This window comes from Peromyscus leucopus, chromosome 12, assembly GCF_004664715.2.
Source record: "Peromyscus leucopus breed LL Stock chromosome 12, UCI_PerLeu_2.1, whole genome shotgun sequence".
Classification (NCBI taxonomy): Eukaryota; Metazoa; Chordata; class Mammalia; order Rodentia; family Cricetidae; genus Peromyscus; species Peromyscus leucopus.
In genome coordinates this window covers 52554821-52573828 of record NC_051073.1, presented here as the reverse complement: position 1 = coordinate 52573828, position 19008 = coordinate 52554821, and the positions used below count along the sequence as shown (strand labels likewise).

General features: G+C 45.9%; 1 protein-coding gene across 1 annotated transcript; it reads right to left on the bottom strand.

The window, feature by feature from the left end:
* Nucleotides 1-870: 870 nt before the first annotated feature.
* Tigit (T cell immunoreceptor with Ig and ITIM domains) lies at nucleotides 871-18572 on the bottom strand. Its single transcript, XM_028872148.2, has 4 exons — nucleotides 18127-18572; nucleotides 16224-16553; nucleotides 12702-12799; nucleotides 871-1127 (listed from the first exon to the last, which is right to left on the bottom strand). The coding sequence occupies exons 1-4, from the start codon at nucleotides 18188-18190 to the stop codon at nucleotides 900-902; spliced, it is 720 nt and encodes a 239-aa protein (XP_028727981.1). The 5' UTR covers nucleotides 18191-18572; the 3' UTR covers nucleotides 871-899.
* Between the last annotated feature and the right edge of the window lie 436 nt (nucleotides 18573-19008).

Sequence of the window (19008 nt, the reverse complement as noted above, 5' to 3'; positions counted from 1 at the left end):
TTTTCAACCTTGAATTCTTTCAAGTTCCTAGGAAAATGCCTCTACCCACCAGACTAGCCTCATCAATTCCTCTGTTCTCTGTGGAGACTTCACCACACGCTGATTAGCATATTTTCCTAAGGGCCCAAATCATGAATCCTTATCTCCTAGTACCTCTTATTATAAATGTCACCTCACTTTCGGAGACTATCATCCTTGAATCTCCCATAGAGGTTTGTACTTTGCCCCATTCATAAATAAATTTCTTGAATTGTCGGTTAAAAAAATAATAACAATGAGAAATAAGCCCAGTGGCCATTCTTATCATCTGCCTCAGCACCTGGAGCCAAAACCTCTGCCTGAGTTCTTATGAGGAACGTATTTCCCAAAGCCACAAGACCTGCTCAGACCACTAAATTCAAAGCCAAATGTCAATTCATTTCGAAAGTCAATGGGAATGTTGGGGTTGTTTTTATTGTTTTATTTTGTCTTTAAAAAAAAAAATCCAGCCTGGAGAGAGCTGTTAAGAGAGTACTTGCTGTTCTTGCAGAAGACCCGGGTTCAATTCACAGCACCCATACTGTAGCTCACAACTGTCTCTGACTCCAGTTCTAGGAGATCTGATACCCTCTTCTGACCTCTGTATACACCATCCACAAGTGGCACACATACATGCAGACCAAACAATCATATACATAAACTAAAAATTCATTTTCAAATTTCCATTTATAATCAAGGTACAAGCTATTTACCTTGGGTCTGTCACAGAGAAATGGAAGAGAAGGGTAGAAGAAATGAAGCTTGAAAAGAAGTTGCCTTTCATTCACTAACTAAACACAGACATCGATACAGACACAAACACACACGGGGGGGGGGGGGGGGGGGGGGGGGGGGGGGGGGAGGGAGGGGTAGACCTGTTCTTAGACAGTCTTCGCTGGGACACTGAAGCTCTCTAAGCTTCTGTAGCTCAGGACATTAAAGTAGTCTCGTGGCTCGGCATAGTCATCTTCCTCTCCACAGAGGCCAGCAGGGGCAGCTTCCGTCTGGACAGGGCCTCCAGGGGACGAGAGAATCCTGAGGCTCATTTCCTGGGACTCAGCTGCCGTTCTCCCAAGGTCACTTTCTGTAGAATGGATTCTAAGCGACTTCTAGGATTAAACAAAGGAAATACATGGGGATGTTATACAAACGCTGCCTCACAGATGGACAAATGGCACACAGTTATCATTACTTCTCTTCCTTTCTTACAAGAACACACACACACACATATGCACACAGAGATGAGCACACACACACACACACACACACATCACACATGGGAGCAAACTTGTGTTTTTATCAGTACACAATCCTTAGCCCTTAGCCCTTAATTTCCCTACTTTGTTGTAGCTTTTTTTCTTTATTCTTACTACTTTTTTAAATTCTCATACAGCATACTTTGATCATATTCTCTGCCCTCCACCAACTCCTTCCAGATCTTCCCTATCTCCCTCCCTACTCAACTTCATGTTTCTTCTCTTTGTCTCAAAACAAACAAAATCATTAAGACAAAAAAAAATCTCAAAACAAAAAGCATGCAAAAACCATAGGATTCATTTTATGTTGGCCAACTATTCCTGGCCATGGGGCCTGCCTTGAAATGTAATATATATATATATATATATATATATATATATATATATATATATATATATATATATATATATATATATATCCCAATGTCACTCCATTGGAGAAAGCTCATTTCCCCCTTCCCAGAAGGTATCCATTGCAAATAGCTTCTTGATTAGGGGTGGGACTTTGTGTCTACGTCCGCTTCTCCACATAACTCCTTTTCAATAGTAACAGCTCTAATGAAACTAACGTGTCATCCTGCGGCCCTTCGTTCCCGTTCTCTTAACCTGGCGAGCCTTGCCTTGTCTCTATCTCTCTTTATTTTTCTCTCCTTACTGCATGCACACTGTCCATTTCTTCCTTCTCTTTGGTTTTCAGGCCACCACTTTCTCCTCACTCTTCTCCTTTCGGCCCCCATCTTCAGCTAGCCTGGCCCTTTTTCTCTTTATACACCAGCTCTCCAAGCCAAGGTGTTCCCCAGGATTCTGTCCTCTGCTTTCTCAGTCTCAAGTCTCAGTCTCAGTCTGAGTCAGTTCTTCCATTGTAAGACTCCCAACAGAACCTGTCATCTAAAGACCCAAGTAGCCCAAGACCCTAAGTAGCCCAGCCTTTGCCTCGCTCTAGCCCACCTGCCCTCCTACTCTGGATGGCCCGTGAGAGAATCACAGCAAGTTCATTCAACTTGTCTCCATGGGCCCCACCCCACATCTCCTGTCTCACCATCTGTCCCTGCCAACATTCTCCCTTCTGGCCAACAGCACAGGCCTTTCAGAAACATGGAGGCCAATATCAAGTTCCAATTACCCATAATGCCTGTGATGGCTATTCTTAGTTGTCAACTTCACTACATCTGGAATTAACTAAAACTTAGGTGGCTGGGTACACATGTGAGGGATTTTTCTTAATTTTTCTTAATTAAATTGTTTAAAGTGGGAAGACGCACATTTTAATCTGGATATTTTGAGGCAGGAAGTTCCACATTTCATCTGGACCTCACAGTCTGGTGACAGCCTATATAAAAGATGTGGAAGCAGGAATCTCTTTGACTGCTTGCTCTTACTCTTGTTGGAAAGTCCATTCCTTCATTGGCATTAGAGCTACTTTGGGATTCTGTACACTGAAGACCAGCTGAAACATTCAGCCTGTGGACTGAACAACTACATCCTTGAACTCTCTTTGGTAGACCACCAGTGCTGGATTAGCTGGACCACAACCTGTAAGCCACTCTAATAAAATCCTATATATATGTGTGTATACACACACACACACACACACACACACACACACACACACACACACATCCTGTAAGTGCTGTTCCTCTAGAGAATATACAATATACAACCCCCAGTTTTACCTCATCCCCTCTTCAATCCATCCCTCTCACCTGCCAGGGGAAGAACAAGTCCTCTTTATATTGGTCTGGCTCACATTTCCTCTTACTGCTAGACTAACTTTCCACAAACCTCCACACAAAGATTTTTCAAAAATAAAAATTGAATCTGTCCATACTTCTGCTAAAAAACCCTTTAATGGCCTCTACTGGACACCAGAAGGATGCTTAACCTGGAGTGAGCTATGAAGAACACCCTCGGGATTTTGACTTCAGCTGATTTATGAATAATCACAAATTATAATGAAAGTTTTATATAAAGGTATATTCTTGTGGGGAGAAAATCTGTACTTCATTCCATTTCCAAAGGAATCTGTGGCACCCCCGACACTCTTTGTGTCCCAGTTGTGCCCATCTCTCTGACTTCATCACTGTGTTTCACAACTGAGATGCCCAATTTCTGAGGCACAAAGAATGCCGCTGGTTGCAACACTGCTTTGAGGTGAGACCCAGTGAACTCTTTCATCTCCACAGCAACGCTGCTGACACGTCTGCTTTAGGATGAGCTAACGGGCACAGGCAGAAGTCCCTTGACGAAGGACGAAGGCGCCAGTTGCTCAGATTTGTCTCACTCTGCCTGTGTTCTCCTTTGACCACAGCGCCTCTCACTTACAGCTTCTCTGTGAAGGCAAGTCAGTTTATCCTTCTGCCTTCACCAGGCTCAGAAGTTCAAGTTCCCTAAGGGAAGTGCTCTGTTCCTCTTCGTAACCTCAAAACCCATATCAGATGTTCAATCTATAATGTCTTAGGACTGTCATAGACATGCATGTTCAGTTGGGGACACACACACACACACACACTCATTTTTAATACAGCCCCATATAAAAGATTCCAGTTTCCAGTCAAGGTATAGTCTCACAGCCAGGAAACTAACGTTGCATTCACTGAGACAAGACAGAGTGGTTAAAATGAATCAACCATAGAATCCATGTTACAATGTCATACTTGAAGGCTGTAATGATACAGGGAAACTGGAGAACATTAGCCACCAGTAGGGTGATAGAAGAAGTGCTTAATAACCTTTCAAAGTTGACTCACCTTATGTATCTAAATGACAGAAATCGCAAAGATCCAGGGGCTTGGGAAATGGGAGCAACCGAGACTCATGGAACCTCTCTTCATCACACTCTTAGCTTCCAAGACAGAAAATGCCACCCAACTGGTGCCAAGCCCAAGTGTGCACCAGTGTAGGAAAGGAGGTAGAGAAGGGAGGTTAGAAGGACCCTGGAGGTACGTTCAATGAGCAGATGCCCAAAACTAAGGATGGCGCATCACTACAGGCTTTCGGGAGTTGGCCAATGAGAGACACCATAGTCTAAGAATAACACACACAAGTTATTGGTCTCCCTCCGCCCCAATTCCTTCCCAGTAGAAGCTGCTAAACTTTAACATGAGTGTGATAGAGGGAATGGCTTCATGGCTCACGCAGGTGCTGTGTTGAGAGGACTCTGGCATCCCTTGACACAGACAATCCATTTTTAATGTGAATACTCAATTATTTCTCAAAGAGCTGATTATGACTTTTTGTGCTTGTGTGTTTTTATTCTTAGTCTCGGTAAGGCTGGCCACTCTTTCTTTTTAATTTTAAGACTATTTTGAGCTCTAAAAGTCCTCTGGGAAATGCAAATATTCCTGAGACGGTCCCTAAGCTGTTCCATTTCCATTCTACCCTACATGGAGACTCTATAATTGTAACTAGTGTTAAAAAATAGGTCTGAGATTAATGTACTAGCATAGTCCTAGAGACCCCAAGTGAAACTACAGTAATTGCAGCTGAGTCCTCTTGGGACAAACATTGCTTTCTAGTAGCATGTGAGGGGAATGAACAGCGGGCAGTAGGGTCGGCAGGGTCATGGTCCAGTATCTGCCACATGTAACTTCTCAGTATTGTTTGGCAAATAACACTTATTCATACAATGTGTATACATGTATAATAAACACTTGCTTATGCTATCTTAAGATATGCTTAAAATATCTCCAGAAGAGATGGTGGTCGCGTTGAGCTTTCTTCCCTCCTGCTTTGACACAGGTGTTCTCTGCATCTGTGTAGCTAGAGTTTTCCTGCCTTGCCCACAGTTAGGACAAATCTCTGTCACCCGCCAGTCCCACAGCCGCTCAGACCCAACCAAGTAAACACAGAGACTTATATTGCTTACAAACTGTATGGCCGTGGCAGGCTTCTTGCTAACTGTTCTTATAGCTTAAATTAATCCATTTCCATAAATCTATACCTTGCCACGTGGCTCGTGGCTTACCAGCGTCTTCACATGCTGCTTGTCCTGGTGGCGGCTGGCAGTGACTCCTTCTGCCTTCCTGTTCTTTCTTTTCTCCTCTCTGTTAGTCCCGCCTATACTTCCTGCCTAGCCACAGGCCAATCAGTGTTTTTTTTATTGACCAATCAGAGCAACACATTTGCCATACAGAACATCCCACAGCACATCTGACCTAGAGAAGTCACCAGAATAAGGTGATAGATTTCTGAAATTATTTAGTGCAGGGATTGTCAAGGTCACCCCCATCACCAGCCCTGTCCTTATAGGGTGCCTTTTAGCATCACTCTCAGGAGCTACTAGTTTAGAGCAGGACCTCAGAACAGAGGCAGGCATGTAAATTGTGGTGCTAGTGACCTGGGTTCTCAGAGGAAGGCTAGTGAGGAGGGCCAGAGGCAAGGGAATGCGAGGGTAGCACCATGTTACTGACTTCCATGGAGTCTCCTCCGCAGACTGATGCTGAAGTGGGAGGTGCTTCTGCAGAATGGGATCCCTAGCAGCAACCAGGATAAGAGGACCTCAAAATAGTAGAAGATGACAATGTTTAAGAAACCACATAGATACAGCTACAATGATAGAACTATGAACATCTGCCCCATGGGGATCTTAAGATGGCCCATACAGCACAGTGATCCTAAATAGATAAATAGAGATGTATAAATAGACAGCCTACCGTAGGATTCTGTTGAGTGTGTGTGTGTGTGTGTGTGTGTGTGTGTGTGTGTGTGTGTGTGATGGGCATGCACATGCACACACATGTACGCTTATGTATACACTTCAAATACTACCAAAAATACATGAGTGAAATCTAAAGCCAGCCATCCCCATGAGAAGTCTAGATCTTTTGTCCAGTTTCCAGGCATATGAACAGTACTATGTAGGTAGAGCATATTCATCCCTTGATTCCAGTCTCAACCATCTCTGTTATCTTCTGTGCCCTAAGAAGACTTTCCTGCATGCACTACAGCAGTGGATCACTTGTCCTCCATGCAGAACGACGGGGAATAAAGGAACAGTGTGGGCAGAAGGTATGTATTCCCCACAGTCCATGCAGGGTGGGCCTTGAACTGATCGTGACCCTTACTTAAGGGGAACCGCACTTCTCCACATGACCCTTCCCTGTGAGCCTCTCCTCCCAAGCTCCAACAGCCACCCTCTCTGCTCTCCTCCCAAACACAGTCCATGGCTGCTTTCGCCTTCATGGTTTCCTTACGTTCTCCAGGTCCATGTTAAGTCTCTGTGGCCAACGCAGTTCCAGAGGACTATGTGTTCCCTGATCACACCTTGAATAATGTTTTGAACAAGAAGAGAGCAAGCCCTGGAGACTATGTCCAGAGTACAGGATGGTGGCAGGAGGTCGCTAGACTAGACAGGTGACAATGGGGGTGTCCGAGAGAGGGATGCTGAGGGGCACCCTGTACAGGGGAGTGGCAGGACTTGAGACCTGCTGGTTTCCCTCTTTCTCAGTCTCCATTGCTACCAAAATTAGTCTGGGTACCTGACACGAAAATTAACCAGCCTCATGTCCTTCATAGACAAATATGCTCTTCTTGCTGGCTCTGCAGAGTCCCTAAGCCCTTTATTTCAGGCTGGAGATGGCAGAAGACACCGGATTCACCATTCACCCTCTCTGTTCCAGCTCCAAAGTAAGTTGTCATTCTTGTCACTTCTTCCCTGTGGTGAAGCTCTTCTCCTGTCCTCGTCCTCTCTTAGATATCTCATTTCATGATCATGTCTCTCATATCAGGATCTATGCATCTATCATATCAGGACAGCAAGGACGTAACAGAAAATACCATGGATAACCAGCTTCATCCACAGTGGCAGCCACAGCTTAGGCACTGCTGGTTCTTGGCCCCCTTTTCAGCCCATTCTGGGTAACAGAGGGTCCGTGGTCACGTCTCTGTGAGTCACATCAGTCAGCAGCTGTGGTGTTCATCTCAAAACCAGGAAGTAAAAGGATGAATCGTAATACAACAAAGCTTTTGGAGATAAATTGGGCATGATAATGTAGGGCCATAGATAACTTTCCAGAGCAACCAGAACTTCTTCTCTTGTTTGTCTGTTCTTTGGATCATTGCAAGATCCACAAGGTACCTAGAGAACTGCCTAGGAGAGGCCTGAGAGTCAGACCTGAGTGATCTGTCATTCACTAGGGGGAGCACAGCTCTGCTTCTGCTGCAAGACATTGTCCCCACCCCACTCCAATCTCTTCTCAGTGAGAGAAGTTTAGAGTGAAGCACTTGGGGCTGGGACTCTCTTGATTTGAGGACCAGGTTTGAAGACATAATGTATTGAACTCCAGCATGATGTGTTTACCACACCTGTACTGATAAGAAGGAATAGGCAGCAGGCTCATCTACAAGGAAAACCGACAGAATTTAAGTTGGAAAAGATGAAGTGAAAGTCCAAGTTTTCTAATAAGTGTAAGTAGGAAGATACATAACTCTAGAAGCAGGATTAATAACCGGACAAAACTATGTATCATGGGGTCACAGCAAGAGTGTAGAACTATGACTTTTATAATGAGGAGCTGTGAAATCCATGGAGACCGGTACAGTGGCAGTTTGTACAATTCACCTGAACCGTGGCCTGAAGAAAGATCTTCATAGGATGAGAAAGTCAAAGTTAGAAAGAAAAGAAAAACAGAATGTGGTCTCCCTCTGAGCGAGAAAAAGAGAGGCCAAGAACTCGCAGAGCAAGTAAAAGGGAACCATAGGCTAAGAACTCTCCCTAACCTAACCCTCCCTAGGCCTGGACCAGCAGACAGAAGATGGGTGCCGGCCAGGACTTGGGGTGGGGTGGAGTGGGATGGGAAGGAAAACTCAGTAGGGGGCTTGAACCAACAGAATCAAGACACCAAGAAGGTAGCCCAGACAAAGTCTTGACTTCATAGTCAATCTTAAAACGAAGATACAAAATATAACATCAAAAACAAAGTCCTCTGCTGATGTGAATCTACCCTTCTTTTGAAAACAGGTAAAAATAAAGATGAGAACCGGGGAGACGGCTCAGCACATGTAGCTCTGAGCACCGATGCAGAGGTGAGTGGGTGTGGTGACCTTCCACATCCGTTAACACTCCAAGGCAGAGGTAACAGATCCTTGGAGCAGGTGCCTAGCTAGATGAACAGAATCAGTGAAAGACCTTGCCTCAATATTAGAGGTAGAGAGCAACCCAGAAAGATATCTTATGTCACCTTCTGGCCTACACACACACACACAAATATCTGTACACACATGTTCATATATCCACATCTGAACTTGAATAAACACATATACAGCACATATACATGTACACACAAAAGAAAGAAAGGGAAAATAGATGAAATATTAGAAAATGTTTGAAGAAATAAGGTATCTGCCAGCTGAGTAATTTTTGATCTTTGGACTGTGAGCAAGATCCAGGAGGAAATACCCCATGAGGAGATGAGCATTTGGGCCAGCTGTGGTGGCTCATGCCTGTAATTCCAATACTTAGGAAGCTGGGGCAGGAGGATTAAAAATTCCAGGCTTGTCTGAGTTACATAGAGAGATCCCAGGTTTGGAGGGGTGCTGGGTAGGAGATGGAGGGGTGTTTGTGGAGGAGGTTGCTCTGTATTGCCTTTCCTTCCACTGACAATCTCAAAGACTACACCCTGGGAGTGAGGAGTAGCAGGAACTGAAATCCAGTCCCAAGGCCTCAGTGACAGTTAACCGACATTGTTAATTGAATGAAAATTAGACAGGCTTCTGGCGTGTCTATACAGGCATTCCAGGGAGGTTGAAGTGAGTTGGGAGGACCTGCCCTGAGTGTGGATGGTACAGTTTCCGCGCTCTTTCCTGGAGAAAGCACTCTGACATCCGTGAGGATGGAAGAGAGAAGATGTCACCGGCGGACTGAAGTCAGGAGAGCTCCTGAAGGCCTTGGTCCCAGGTCCTGTTAATATTCTCTTCGTATACTCTAACACCACAAGGTGAAGCAAGGTTTTACAGAAGTATGAGGTATCAGCAGGTTGTTAAGGGCAACAACCCGTTATTTTAGCTAGTTCTCTAAGCCATTCTGTTCCAGATAGCAAGCAATGTCATGCCTGGCATTACAAATGATGCTTTAAGTAAATCGATAAATCAATCAATAAATCAATATCTAGTCATTGGTCTTTTCTGTGTTATTCTACTTCAGCACCATCTCTGTGGTCGAGGGCATCAGTCAAGTGAAAGGGAGAAAGGGATGGACCAGCAGTCATCTGGCTTTGCTTCCTGACTGTGACCAGCCACCTCACACCCCTGCTGCCGCCCACACCTCCCCCGTCATCACGGACTGCACCTCTGTGGTTGTATGAAAGAAAATGGCCCCCATAGGCTCCTAGGGAGCAGCAATATTAGGAGGTGTAGCCTAGTTGGAGTAGGTGTGGCTTTGTTACGGGAAGTGTGTCACTAGGGGTAGGCTTTGAGGTCTCAGATGCTCAAGCCAGGCTCAGTGTGGCACTCTCTTCCTGCTGCCTGTGGATCCAGATGTAGAACTCTCATCTAGATCTCCAGCACCATGTCTGCCTGCAGGCTACCATGCTTCCTGCCATGAGTGAACCTCTGAACCGTAAGCCAGCCCCAATTAAACGTTTTCCTTTATAAGAGTTGCTGTGGTCATGGTGTCTCTTCACAGCAATAAAACCCTAGCTAAGACAACTTCCAAACCATGAGCCCAAACGAGCCCCCGCTTCCTTGAACAGCCTCTGTTCAACACTCTATCACAGCAATAAGGAAAGCATCTCAACCTGTCATCCCTGATTTAATTCAGATGACCTGGGTTTGCTAACACCTGAAAAGTGTCACCTACTGGCTGCAAAGGGCTGAATGGGAGAAGATGCTGCCGATTTTCATGGAGAATGTCCAGCACACCATGAAAATTACCAAGCAACAGAAGAACATATGACTGATAATCAAATAGACACTAGAAAAAAAAAACCAGGGAATATGTAATTAATAGGACTGTCAGACACAGACCAGAATAACTGATAAATTTACTCAAAGGTTGGGAGCTTTGCCAGGCTATAAACTACTGAAACAAAGAATAGATTCATCAAAAGAGATACTTGGTAACCTGAAAGGTAAGCTAGAAGAGAAGACCCACTACAAAACATGGCGATACGAATGGGCAGAAGCTACAAAAGAGACTAGAAGACATATGGAAGAAAGGGAAGTGTCGAAAGTCCCTGCGATAAAAGGTCCAGAAGGAGAAGAAAGCAAGAATAGAGAAGGAATATATAAAGAGAAATGGCCAGGATTGACCTCAAAACTGACAAAAATCCATCAAACCACAGACTGAAAAAAAACCTCTCAATCCAAACCCCATACAGAATAAATACAAAGATAATGACATCTAATTATATCATTGTACAAATGCTGAAAACTGAAGACAGAAAATGTTAAAAGAACAAGAAGTAGAAAAAGGCAGTTTAAAAGAAGTAAGGATAAAACCCAGTTTCCAAAAAAAAAAAAAAAAAAAAATTATGAAGTTAGACAATGGGATAATCCTTTCCATGTGCTAAAAGAAAATAATGGCCAGCACAAGATTCTACACCTAGTAAAACACGCATAACATGTTTACAGTCATGGGGTAAACACGTTTTAGGTGAACACAACGACAAGAAGAACAAAATAATTCTTTGCCTTTGATGAGCTGCACTGCAGAGATCCTGCAGGCTATTCCTGAGGCAGAAGGAAAATGGCGGCTAGAAGCCCAGACAGGAAGGCAGAGAGAAGAGCAATGGGGGGGGGGTGGACCTAGAGGGATGTGGACTCACAAAACAATCACGTGGGGGTCTAAAACAGGGAAAGGACTAAACAGCAAGGTGATGGTGGGGCAACATGGTGGAGACAGATAAGAAGAGCTGCTCCCATCTAAGGTTCGAGAATATTCCGGGGAGTTGTAGGACACTAATTGATGTTTACTAATAGAGCGAAACTTGGAAAAGTCCAGGTACATTTTGTAGTTCCTAATATAACCACTAAAGGACAGCAGAAGAATGTATTGCTAACAAGTAGGTCTTCTATATAATAAAATGAACCTTACTTTACAGAACAGCAAACGGGAAATAGGAAAAGGCAAAGCTGTGGAGCTGGGGAGATGGTCAGCAGTTAAAGGCACTTGTTCTTCCTGCAGAAGACCCAGGTTCAATTCCCAGCACCCACACGGTGGCTCACAAACATCCGTAATTCCAGTTCCAGGGGTTCTGACCCCTTTCTCCGACTTCCAGGGGCATCACTCATGGTTCACACACACATATATGCAGGTGAACACCATACATATAAAATAAAGGCAATAAACCTGAATACCAAGTGGTCAGCCCCGAGATCACACATATTCAAGCAACACTCTGCAGACTGAGCAGGTTGTATTTATATCCTCATGCACAGATGTAACTACAAAGGAAGAAAAAGAGAGAATCAAGGAGCGAGAAAGTGAGTAAGGAAGACAGGAGAGCTAGAGGGAGGAAAGGAAGGGGAAACGATGTGGTTGTATTTTAATTTCAGTACTTCTGTTTAATTATTTATAAATAAATCCCAAGGACCTAACCTGGAGCGTACGCCTGGGGCCAGCAAGCTGCGGTGTTGGGAACCACACTGGGAGAGACATGGAAGGAAGTGTCAGAAAAAGTAGAAACACCGTGTGTGTCACAGGCTGCCTTCCCTAAAACGTTTCCAGAGTGGATGGAAGTGAGGAGCTGGACTGCCTTAAAGGACCCAGGCAACCAGACCAAAAAGGATTGAGAACTTTCTAGCTCATCCCAATCAGTAGCCACCAGCTTAGGACATAGTAAGAATGCTGATACCTTCCTCAGTTACTGAGAAAAGCCATGTGTCACAACTTTGTGACATAGGACCGACCCGTAGCCCCCACCTTACATACAAAGCAATGGAGATCTTGAAAAGTTGAATAACAAGCTTAAAATCACACAGTCAGTGCCCAGCTAGAAACCAGACCTTCCCTCCAATTCCCCCTTCCCCAACTCTTTCAGCCAATGGCCTCTTAAAATCAAGTCAGCGGGTGTCTGATTATGCCATGTGTCTTCAACTCCCCAAATTTGAAAAGCCAGTGAGTTGTGAAGACTGAATGAACTACTACAAAAGTCCTAGCACTGGAAGACAGCCCCTACAATACAGCAAACTCATAGTAGGTGAATTCTCCGAGCAATGGCTCAAGGGACAGGCAGGAACTAGCAATGGTGGTAGGCAGAGAGATGGGCAAAATGGTGGCATGTCCTTCTGGGAACTCCCTGGAGGAGGGATCAGAACGAGCATAATAAAGAAAAGCATTAAAAAACCACAGAATAAGAACCAAGAAAAGGGCACCAGGCACAAGGCAGAGATTACACCTGGGGCTCTCGGAGTTTAGAAAGGGGATCCGAAGTCACCAGAGTGGCAAGGGTGGGGATGACAGGGCCTGAGACAGGCTGTCCTATCCCTTACCTTTCTAGCCAGTACTGTCACCCCTGTGAGCACTAAGCAGAGGAGTCCCAGCGTAGCAGCCACGGCTCCTTCAAGCAACGGCATCTGGAACTGAGCCGCTGCAGGGAGAACAAACAGGGGTGAGTGACAGCGGTCAGGAGCAAGGCCACCTTCTCTGGGGACGCCTCACTTGTCTCAAAAAACAGTGCCAGTCATGGCGGTGCACACCTCTGACCCCAGCACTTGAGAGGCAAGAGGCAGGCAGACCTCTGATTGGGTGCCAGCCTCAAATGGTGAGCTTGAGGCCAGAGGTGGGATTTTCCAGAACGCTCCTCGGTGGAGTCTTTAATCTTAACTCTTTGGTCAGCAGAGCATCTACCCGGACCCCTCGGAGTCAGTGGCAGATCTCCCGAGGAGTGACGCACCTTGTGCACACCTTGGACCAGGTTTTGTGATCCTCTCCCCTAACCAACAACTTGTTCTCAGAAATCATAAAATGAGACAATGCCATCTCAAAGGAAACTTGGGGAGGGCTGGAGAGATGGCTCGGTGGTTAAGAGCGCTGGCTGCTCTTTGAGAGGACCCAGACTTAATTTCCAGCACCTACAGGGCCGCTCACAACCTTCTGTAACTCCAGTCCCAGGGGATCCAAACTCTTCTTCTGGCCTCCACAGACACCAGAACCAGGTGCTGCTGCCCAAGACACCCATACACATAAAATAAACAACAAATCTACAATAAAATAATAAAAGGAAACTCAGAAACTGATTTTTTTCTTTCATCAGTCACACACACACACACACACACACACACACACACACACACACACACACACACACACACACACACACACGTCCATAGTAGTAAAACTGGTTAATTCATAATTGAAACCTAACTATGGAAAGAAAAAGCATGTAACTTTTCACTTAGCTCTGTAGCCCAGGTCTGAAAGCCCGGAGGAGGGAGGCTCTTGCGTCTCACCCTCTGCTGATTTCTGTCCTCGGTACGCAGTAGATGCCAATTAAATAGCTGTGCTACGTTGAAGAATGATTTCTAGACACTTTTTCCCACATTTCCCTCTTCTACAGGGACTCAGGCAGGACCCCCAGAGTCCTGGGAAGACTTGAAACAAGAGGAGGCCTGGTCTCACTCCCCTGAACTCCAGGGTTAGAGTGTGAGAAAGGAGACTACTGGTGTCTGCTCCCTCAGGATAAGGACCGCGCCTGCCAAGCCCAAGGTCCCAGCTTGCTCCTCCTGTTCTGAGGACTTAGTCTGCGTAGGCCAGGCTGGCCCCTTGGTGGACATACCCATGGCTCACTCAGGAAGAAAGTGGATAGAAGACCGTGGTGTGGAGAGTACAGGGGTGCAGAGGGCCTGGAAGGCTCACTGTGGAACAAGGAGAGGACGTGGACAGAAGGGAAGGGCAGAGCCACCTTGCAAGGCTGGCTTAGTACCAGGTTCTCTTAAAGCTGAAGAGCGAAGCAAGAAGCAGCTAGAGTCATGATGAAATTTTAGGGAAGATTATGATAATGAATGTGGTCAAATTTAAGGGTAAGTTGAGGTATGGTTAAAAGCAGAGGGAATTTGGGATATTAAAAATTGCCAACTTCGCTAGCAGTTTTAGGTTTAAAACGAAAGCGCCAATTCTTCCATCCACAGCCACAGTTTCAGAACAAAGACTCCAAGGTCTCTGAAACTGAAAGAACCTCGGGGCAACGGGCAGGTGGGGGAGGAATAGAATCTACATTAGAGATCCGGTATTATTTGTGGTACTGGGGATTGAACCCAGGGCCTTGTGCAGGCTAGGCAACCACTCTACTGCTGAGCTACATCTCCAGCTCTGCTTAGAGAACAGTTTATGCAATACCGGTACTAGGGACGTGGACCAATGTTCGAGATCAGTGTCAGCAGGAGAACAGGGAGGGAGCTGAATCATGTAATTGAAGGAGGGTTTGACTGGGGGTAACTGACTCCTTGAGAGACATCCCGAGGGGAGTTTCACTAGACCAGTGGTGTTCCCTGGCATTTACAATTGCAGGAATGGTAGAACCACTCAGGGTAGCTGCTGGAGAGGGGTGCATGCCACAGACAGAGTGGACTATGAGAGTGAGGAAGACATTCATGCCCTCACATCTCTATGGTCACCAAAAGGCAGCTGTGCCACTGTGACCAAAGGGGTGTTTCCATGTCAGGGTTATCAGGCCCTGAGTGTTCTGGCCCAAATATGAGCAGACACACAAGGCTCCTCTCTGGCTTCTGGTTCAGAGGCCTCAATCTATTGGTCCTGCAGTGTGGTGAGAAGCTCTGAGGAATATAACATTGGGGTAAAGAGCCCACAGCTGCCACAGATACCATGTGCTTACTGTGACCTAGATCTCCTGTCCTCTTTATTGTCCAAGCCTCCCCTGAATAAGTGTGACACACAACACTGCCCCACGATCTAATTAGTAACAACTCAACAGATGATTACATACATCATAGACCAAAAGTACAAGAAAAATTTAAATACCACAAATACCCAGGATACATGACAACATTTAGTCCCAGGCTGTATGTTCTAGGACCTGGGCTCTTGTCTACTCATTGTATTTAATCTATAATGGAGCCAGCCAAGAAGAAATGTTTGAAAGGAAACTTTAAGGTAAACTTTTATCTGTACATATGTTCTTGAAACTCATGAAGCCTGGGGACCAGAGAGATGGCTCAGAGGTGAAGAGCACTATCCACTTTTTCAGAGGTCCTGATATTAATTCCCAGCAACTTCATGATGGCTCACAACCATCAAACTAATGGTTAACATCTAACATGGCACTTGCTATATTCCTGGAGCCCTGCTAAGGGCTTTTTCTTACAGTAGGTTGTTCAACCCCATATAGCACCTCATAAAGCCTTAAACCTATCCTCACTGCACAGATGAGAAAAATGATGCACAGAGGAATTAAATTCCTGTCTGAGGCCAACCAACAGCAAGGTTTAGACCCAAGTTGTCTGACATCAGAGGCTGAGCACTTTAATACCCTGCTAAACTATCTCTCAGATGTGATTTCAGTAATCCTTTCCCTCAGTAAAATTGGCTCATGTTTGCAGGAAAATAATCATTATGAGAACATTTGGAAGCTTTGAAGCTTCATCATACAAAGGTGGGCGAATATTATACATTTACACTCGGCACATGCTTTGCCTCGAGAGCTAATTCTAATCTGCATGACTGATAATAAATCATTAAATGAGCACCTTTCATTTATGATCTCATCCATGGGTCTCATCAGTTTAGATAAGATGTACTTCTCTGTGCAAAATCAGTGGTTGTGCATGAGAATCAGCTGGATATTTCTGGAACATATCAGATGCTAGCCCTGCCCCCAAGAGGTTCTGATTTCATCAGCTTGATTGAGTTGCTCTATCTTTACAATGCCCTAAAAGTTCCTCCAGTGAGTTTGATGTGTTCCAGGATTAAGACACGCTACTTCCTAGAATGTCTCAGGATGGTGCTTTCTATGTGAGAGAAAGTGGTTCACCACCTCCCTGCTTCAAGGGACGTACCTGAGCTTTCCTGGACCTTCAGGAATATTCTCCCCTTGTAAATCCCATCAGGATAGGTGTAATAGGTGCAGAAGTACTCCCCAGTGTCATTCACTGTCAGCGCGTGGAAGGTGAGGCCTAGGCTAGGGCCTGGGACCACCCGCTCGCTGAAGACTGAAACAATATGCCACCCCTGCTCAGCACTGTAAACCGCCAGAAGCTGGTCCCGTTGCTCCCAGTTGACTTGGGTCACTTCAGCTGTGTTGGAGGACAAGTGACACTGTAAGACGACAGAGCCACCTTCCTCTGCAGAAATGTTCCCCCTTGTCTTTATTGTGCCCGCTGTGGCTCCTACGGGAGAGGGAAAAGCACACGTCAGTCTCTGGCCAGCAGCTGCCCTTCAACCTTCCAGAAGAATCTTGGGGTGTTCGAGGCCAGAACTCACTCGAGGAACAGAAGTCTGTAGTCTGCCATCTCTCCTGGCATTCCCGCGTAGAGACTATCATCACTTCCTCTTTCCTGTCATTCCAGGCTCCAAGTCCCACCCAGGGCCACTTTCCAGTCTTCTTGCCCTTTTTCCATGCACTCTATTCCAGCCCATCACTGCTACTTCCAGAGCTTGCTTCTGCCTCACTCTGTCTCATTCCTATCCGTTTTTCAGAGCTGTGCCCCCAACTTTCTTGAGGACCCCAACTTAAAAGACCTCCCTTTCTCACTGCCCGGTCATATATCACCTTATTAAACGCCTGACTTATTATTACATGGCTTAGCACTTTGCCCACTCAGGACATTCTGTGCAGCTTCCTGCCTAGGTGGTTGATTATTTTCATGAGCTTTACTTAATCTTCCCACGTAGAATATCAGCCCTGTACTGACATTTCCTCTGCTTCTCTACTGTTTCCAGCAGTCTAGCCTTGTGTCTCGTCCTATCCTTTGAAATAGAGCTGGCCTATTTGATTGCAATTTGGGATATCAGGAAAAACCTTCAAGAGAGAGAGGGGGTGAGAATCCTGGGGAAAAAAGACTTGGCAAGAAGCCCTGCCGCTCAGCCAGGAGTAGCAGCAGGTGCTTTTAATGCCAGTGCATGGGAGGCTGAGGCAGGAGGATCAGAGTGAGTTCCAGGTTAGTCTGGACAACATAATGAGTTTGAGACCAGCTTTAGAAATGTAGTGAGACTCTGTATCTGTCAAAGAAACAAACTAAAGTGGGAGAGAGAGAGAGAGAGAGAGAGAGAGAGAGAGAGAGAGAGAGAATGGGGAACAGGGAAAGAAAGGAGAGGGGAAGAAAGGGGAGGGGACAAGAGAGGAGGGGAGGGAAGCCTAGAAGAGAGAAGAGGACAGGGCAGACTTCTCCCAGAGGAAAGCATCTTCATCGCTTACCACCCACCCCACCGACCCCACGTCCTCTCTACCCTGAAAATGTTCTAAGTCCGGCCTTTAAACTACTGGGCAGTATTGTCTTTAAATATTTTGTTCTTTTCCCTCAGAAATTTTTATTTACGTTTCTAATCAATAGAAATACAACAGAATTTAGCCAGGGGTATTAGTGGTAGACCCTGAAATTCTGGGAAGCAGGTATTTCTGATCCACAGAGAACTAGCTCGACTATTTTTCTAGAACGTCCTCAGAAAGAGAAAGGGAGATGGAGTGGGCTCCCAGGAGGCTTCTGGGCTTCCATCTCAGTCCATTCCCCAGCCTCCTTTCTTGTACACCTGACCAGCCAGAGTCCCCAGCCCAGAGGATCTACAAAGTCTGCCTGCTGCAGTCCTAAACACACCTGCATCCCCTTCCTACATGGTCACATAGGGCCCCAGAACCACCCGACATACATGCATGTAGCATGTCCCCAGAACCTTCTCTACCTGAGCACCCTGGTGTCTGTGCCAAGCCCGCCTCCCCCGCTCTGCTAGGTTTGCTGACCTTACCTGAAGTGAGGAAGGCAGCCGGTATCAGCCCCTGGACCCAGACCAGAAGCAGCCAGCCATGCATGCTTCTGACCAGAGGGCCTACAGGAAGCAGATGTGGCCTCTCCTCTGACTGAAAACTGGCCCACTGCAGGTGTGAGGTGAAACTAAGCCTGTGAGAAGAGGGTCTCGGAAAAACTGAGTTAGGTACGAGCAGCGTCAAAACAGAGAATGCTCTCAGCAAGTACACAAGCGGCAGAGAGCGAGCCACAAGAAAGGCCGTGAAGGAAACACAGCGAAAAATCAACAGAACGTGTGGTTAGAGGGCCACGGGTCTGGGGTGACTCGCAGGCAATCTGCTGTTTTTACATTACCTTGATGCACTTTTTGAAACACCAGCTTTCATCTAAAGCATTCAAGGGGTGCCTTCGTGAGGGACAGGACTCTGAGGAACTATTTCTGATGAGTCAGGTCCCCTGCAGTTGCCCTGCTGAAGAATGTGCAGCCACAGGAGAAACTTTGCTGTGGGCAATTACGGAACCATCACTGGATTTAGACTCTGGTGGCTAGGGACAATCCATGGGTGAGACAAAGGCCCTGGGCAAACAGCAACTCTCCCTTTCAAGAGGCCCTCTCCTCAACTCTCATTCCTTTTGGGCTCTTACTATCCAGGTTTGTCTTTGCTTGCATTGAGGGTCAGCTTCCCTAATGCAATAGAATAAGCAGAGAGTAGAAAAGTGAGCTTTCCTACAAGCTCTTGACCCATGAGAGTTGAAGTGTAGAAGAGTGAGCCCCAGAGGTGACCAAGAAAGGCATTAGCCATGCTTATCTAAGGCTCTTAGCTGCTCACTAGGCCCAGCTGTTGACCTATCTACTGGGGTTAGGCTTAATTGTCAACTTGAC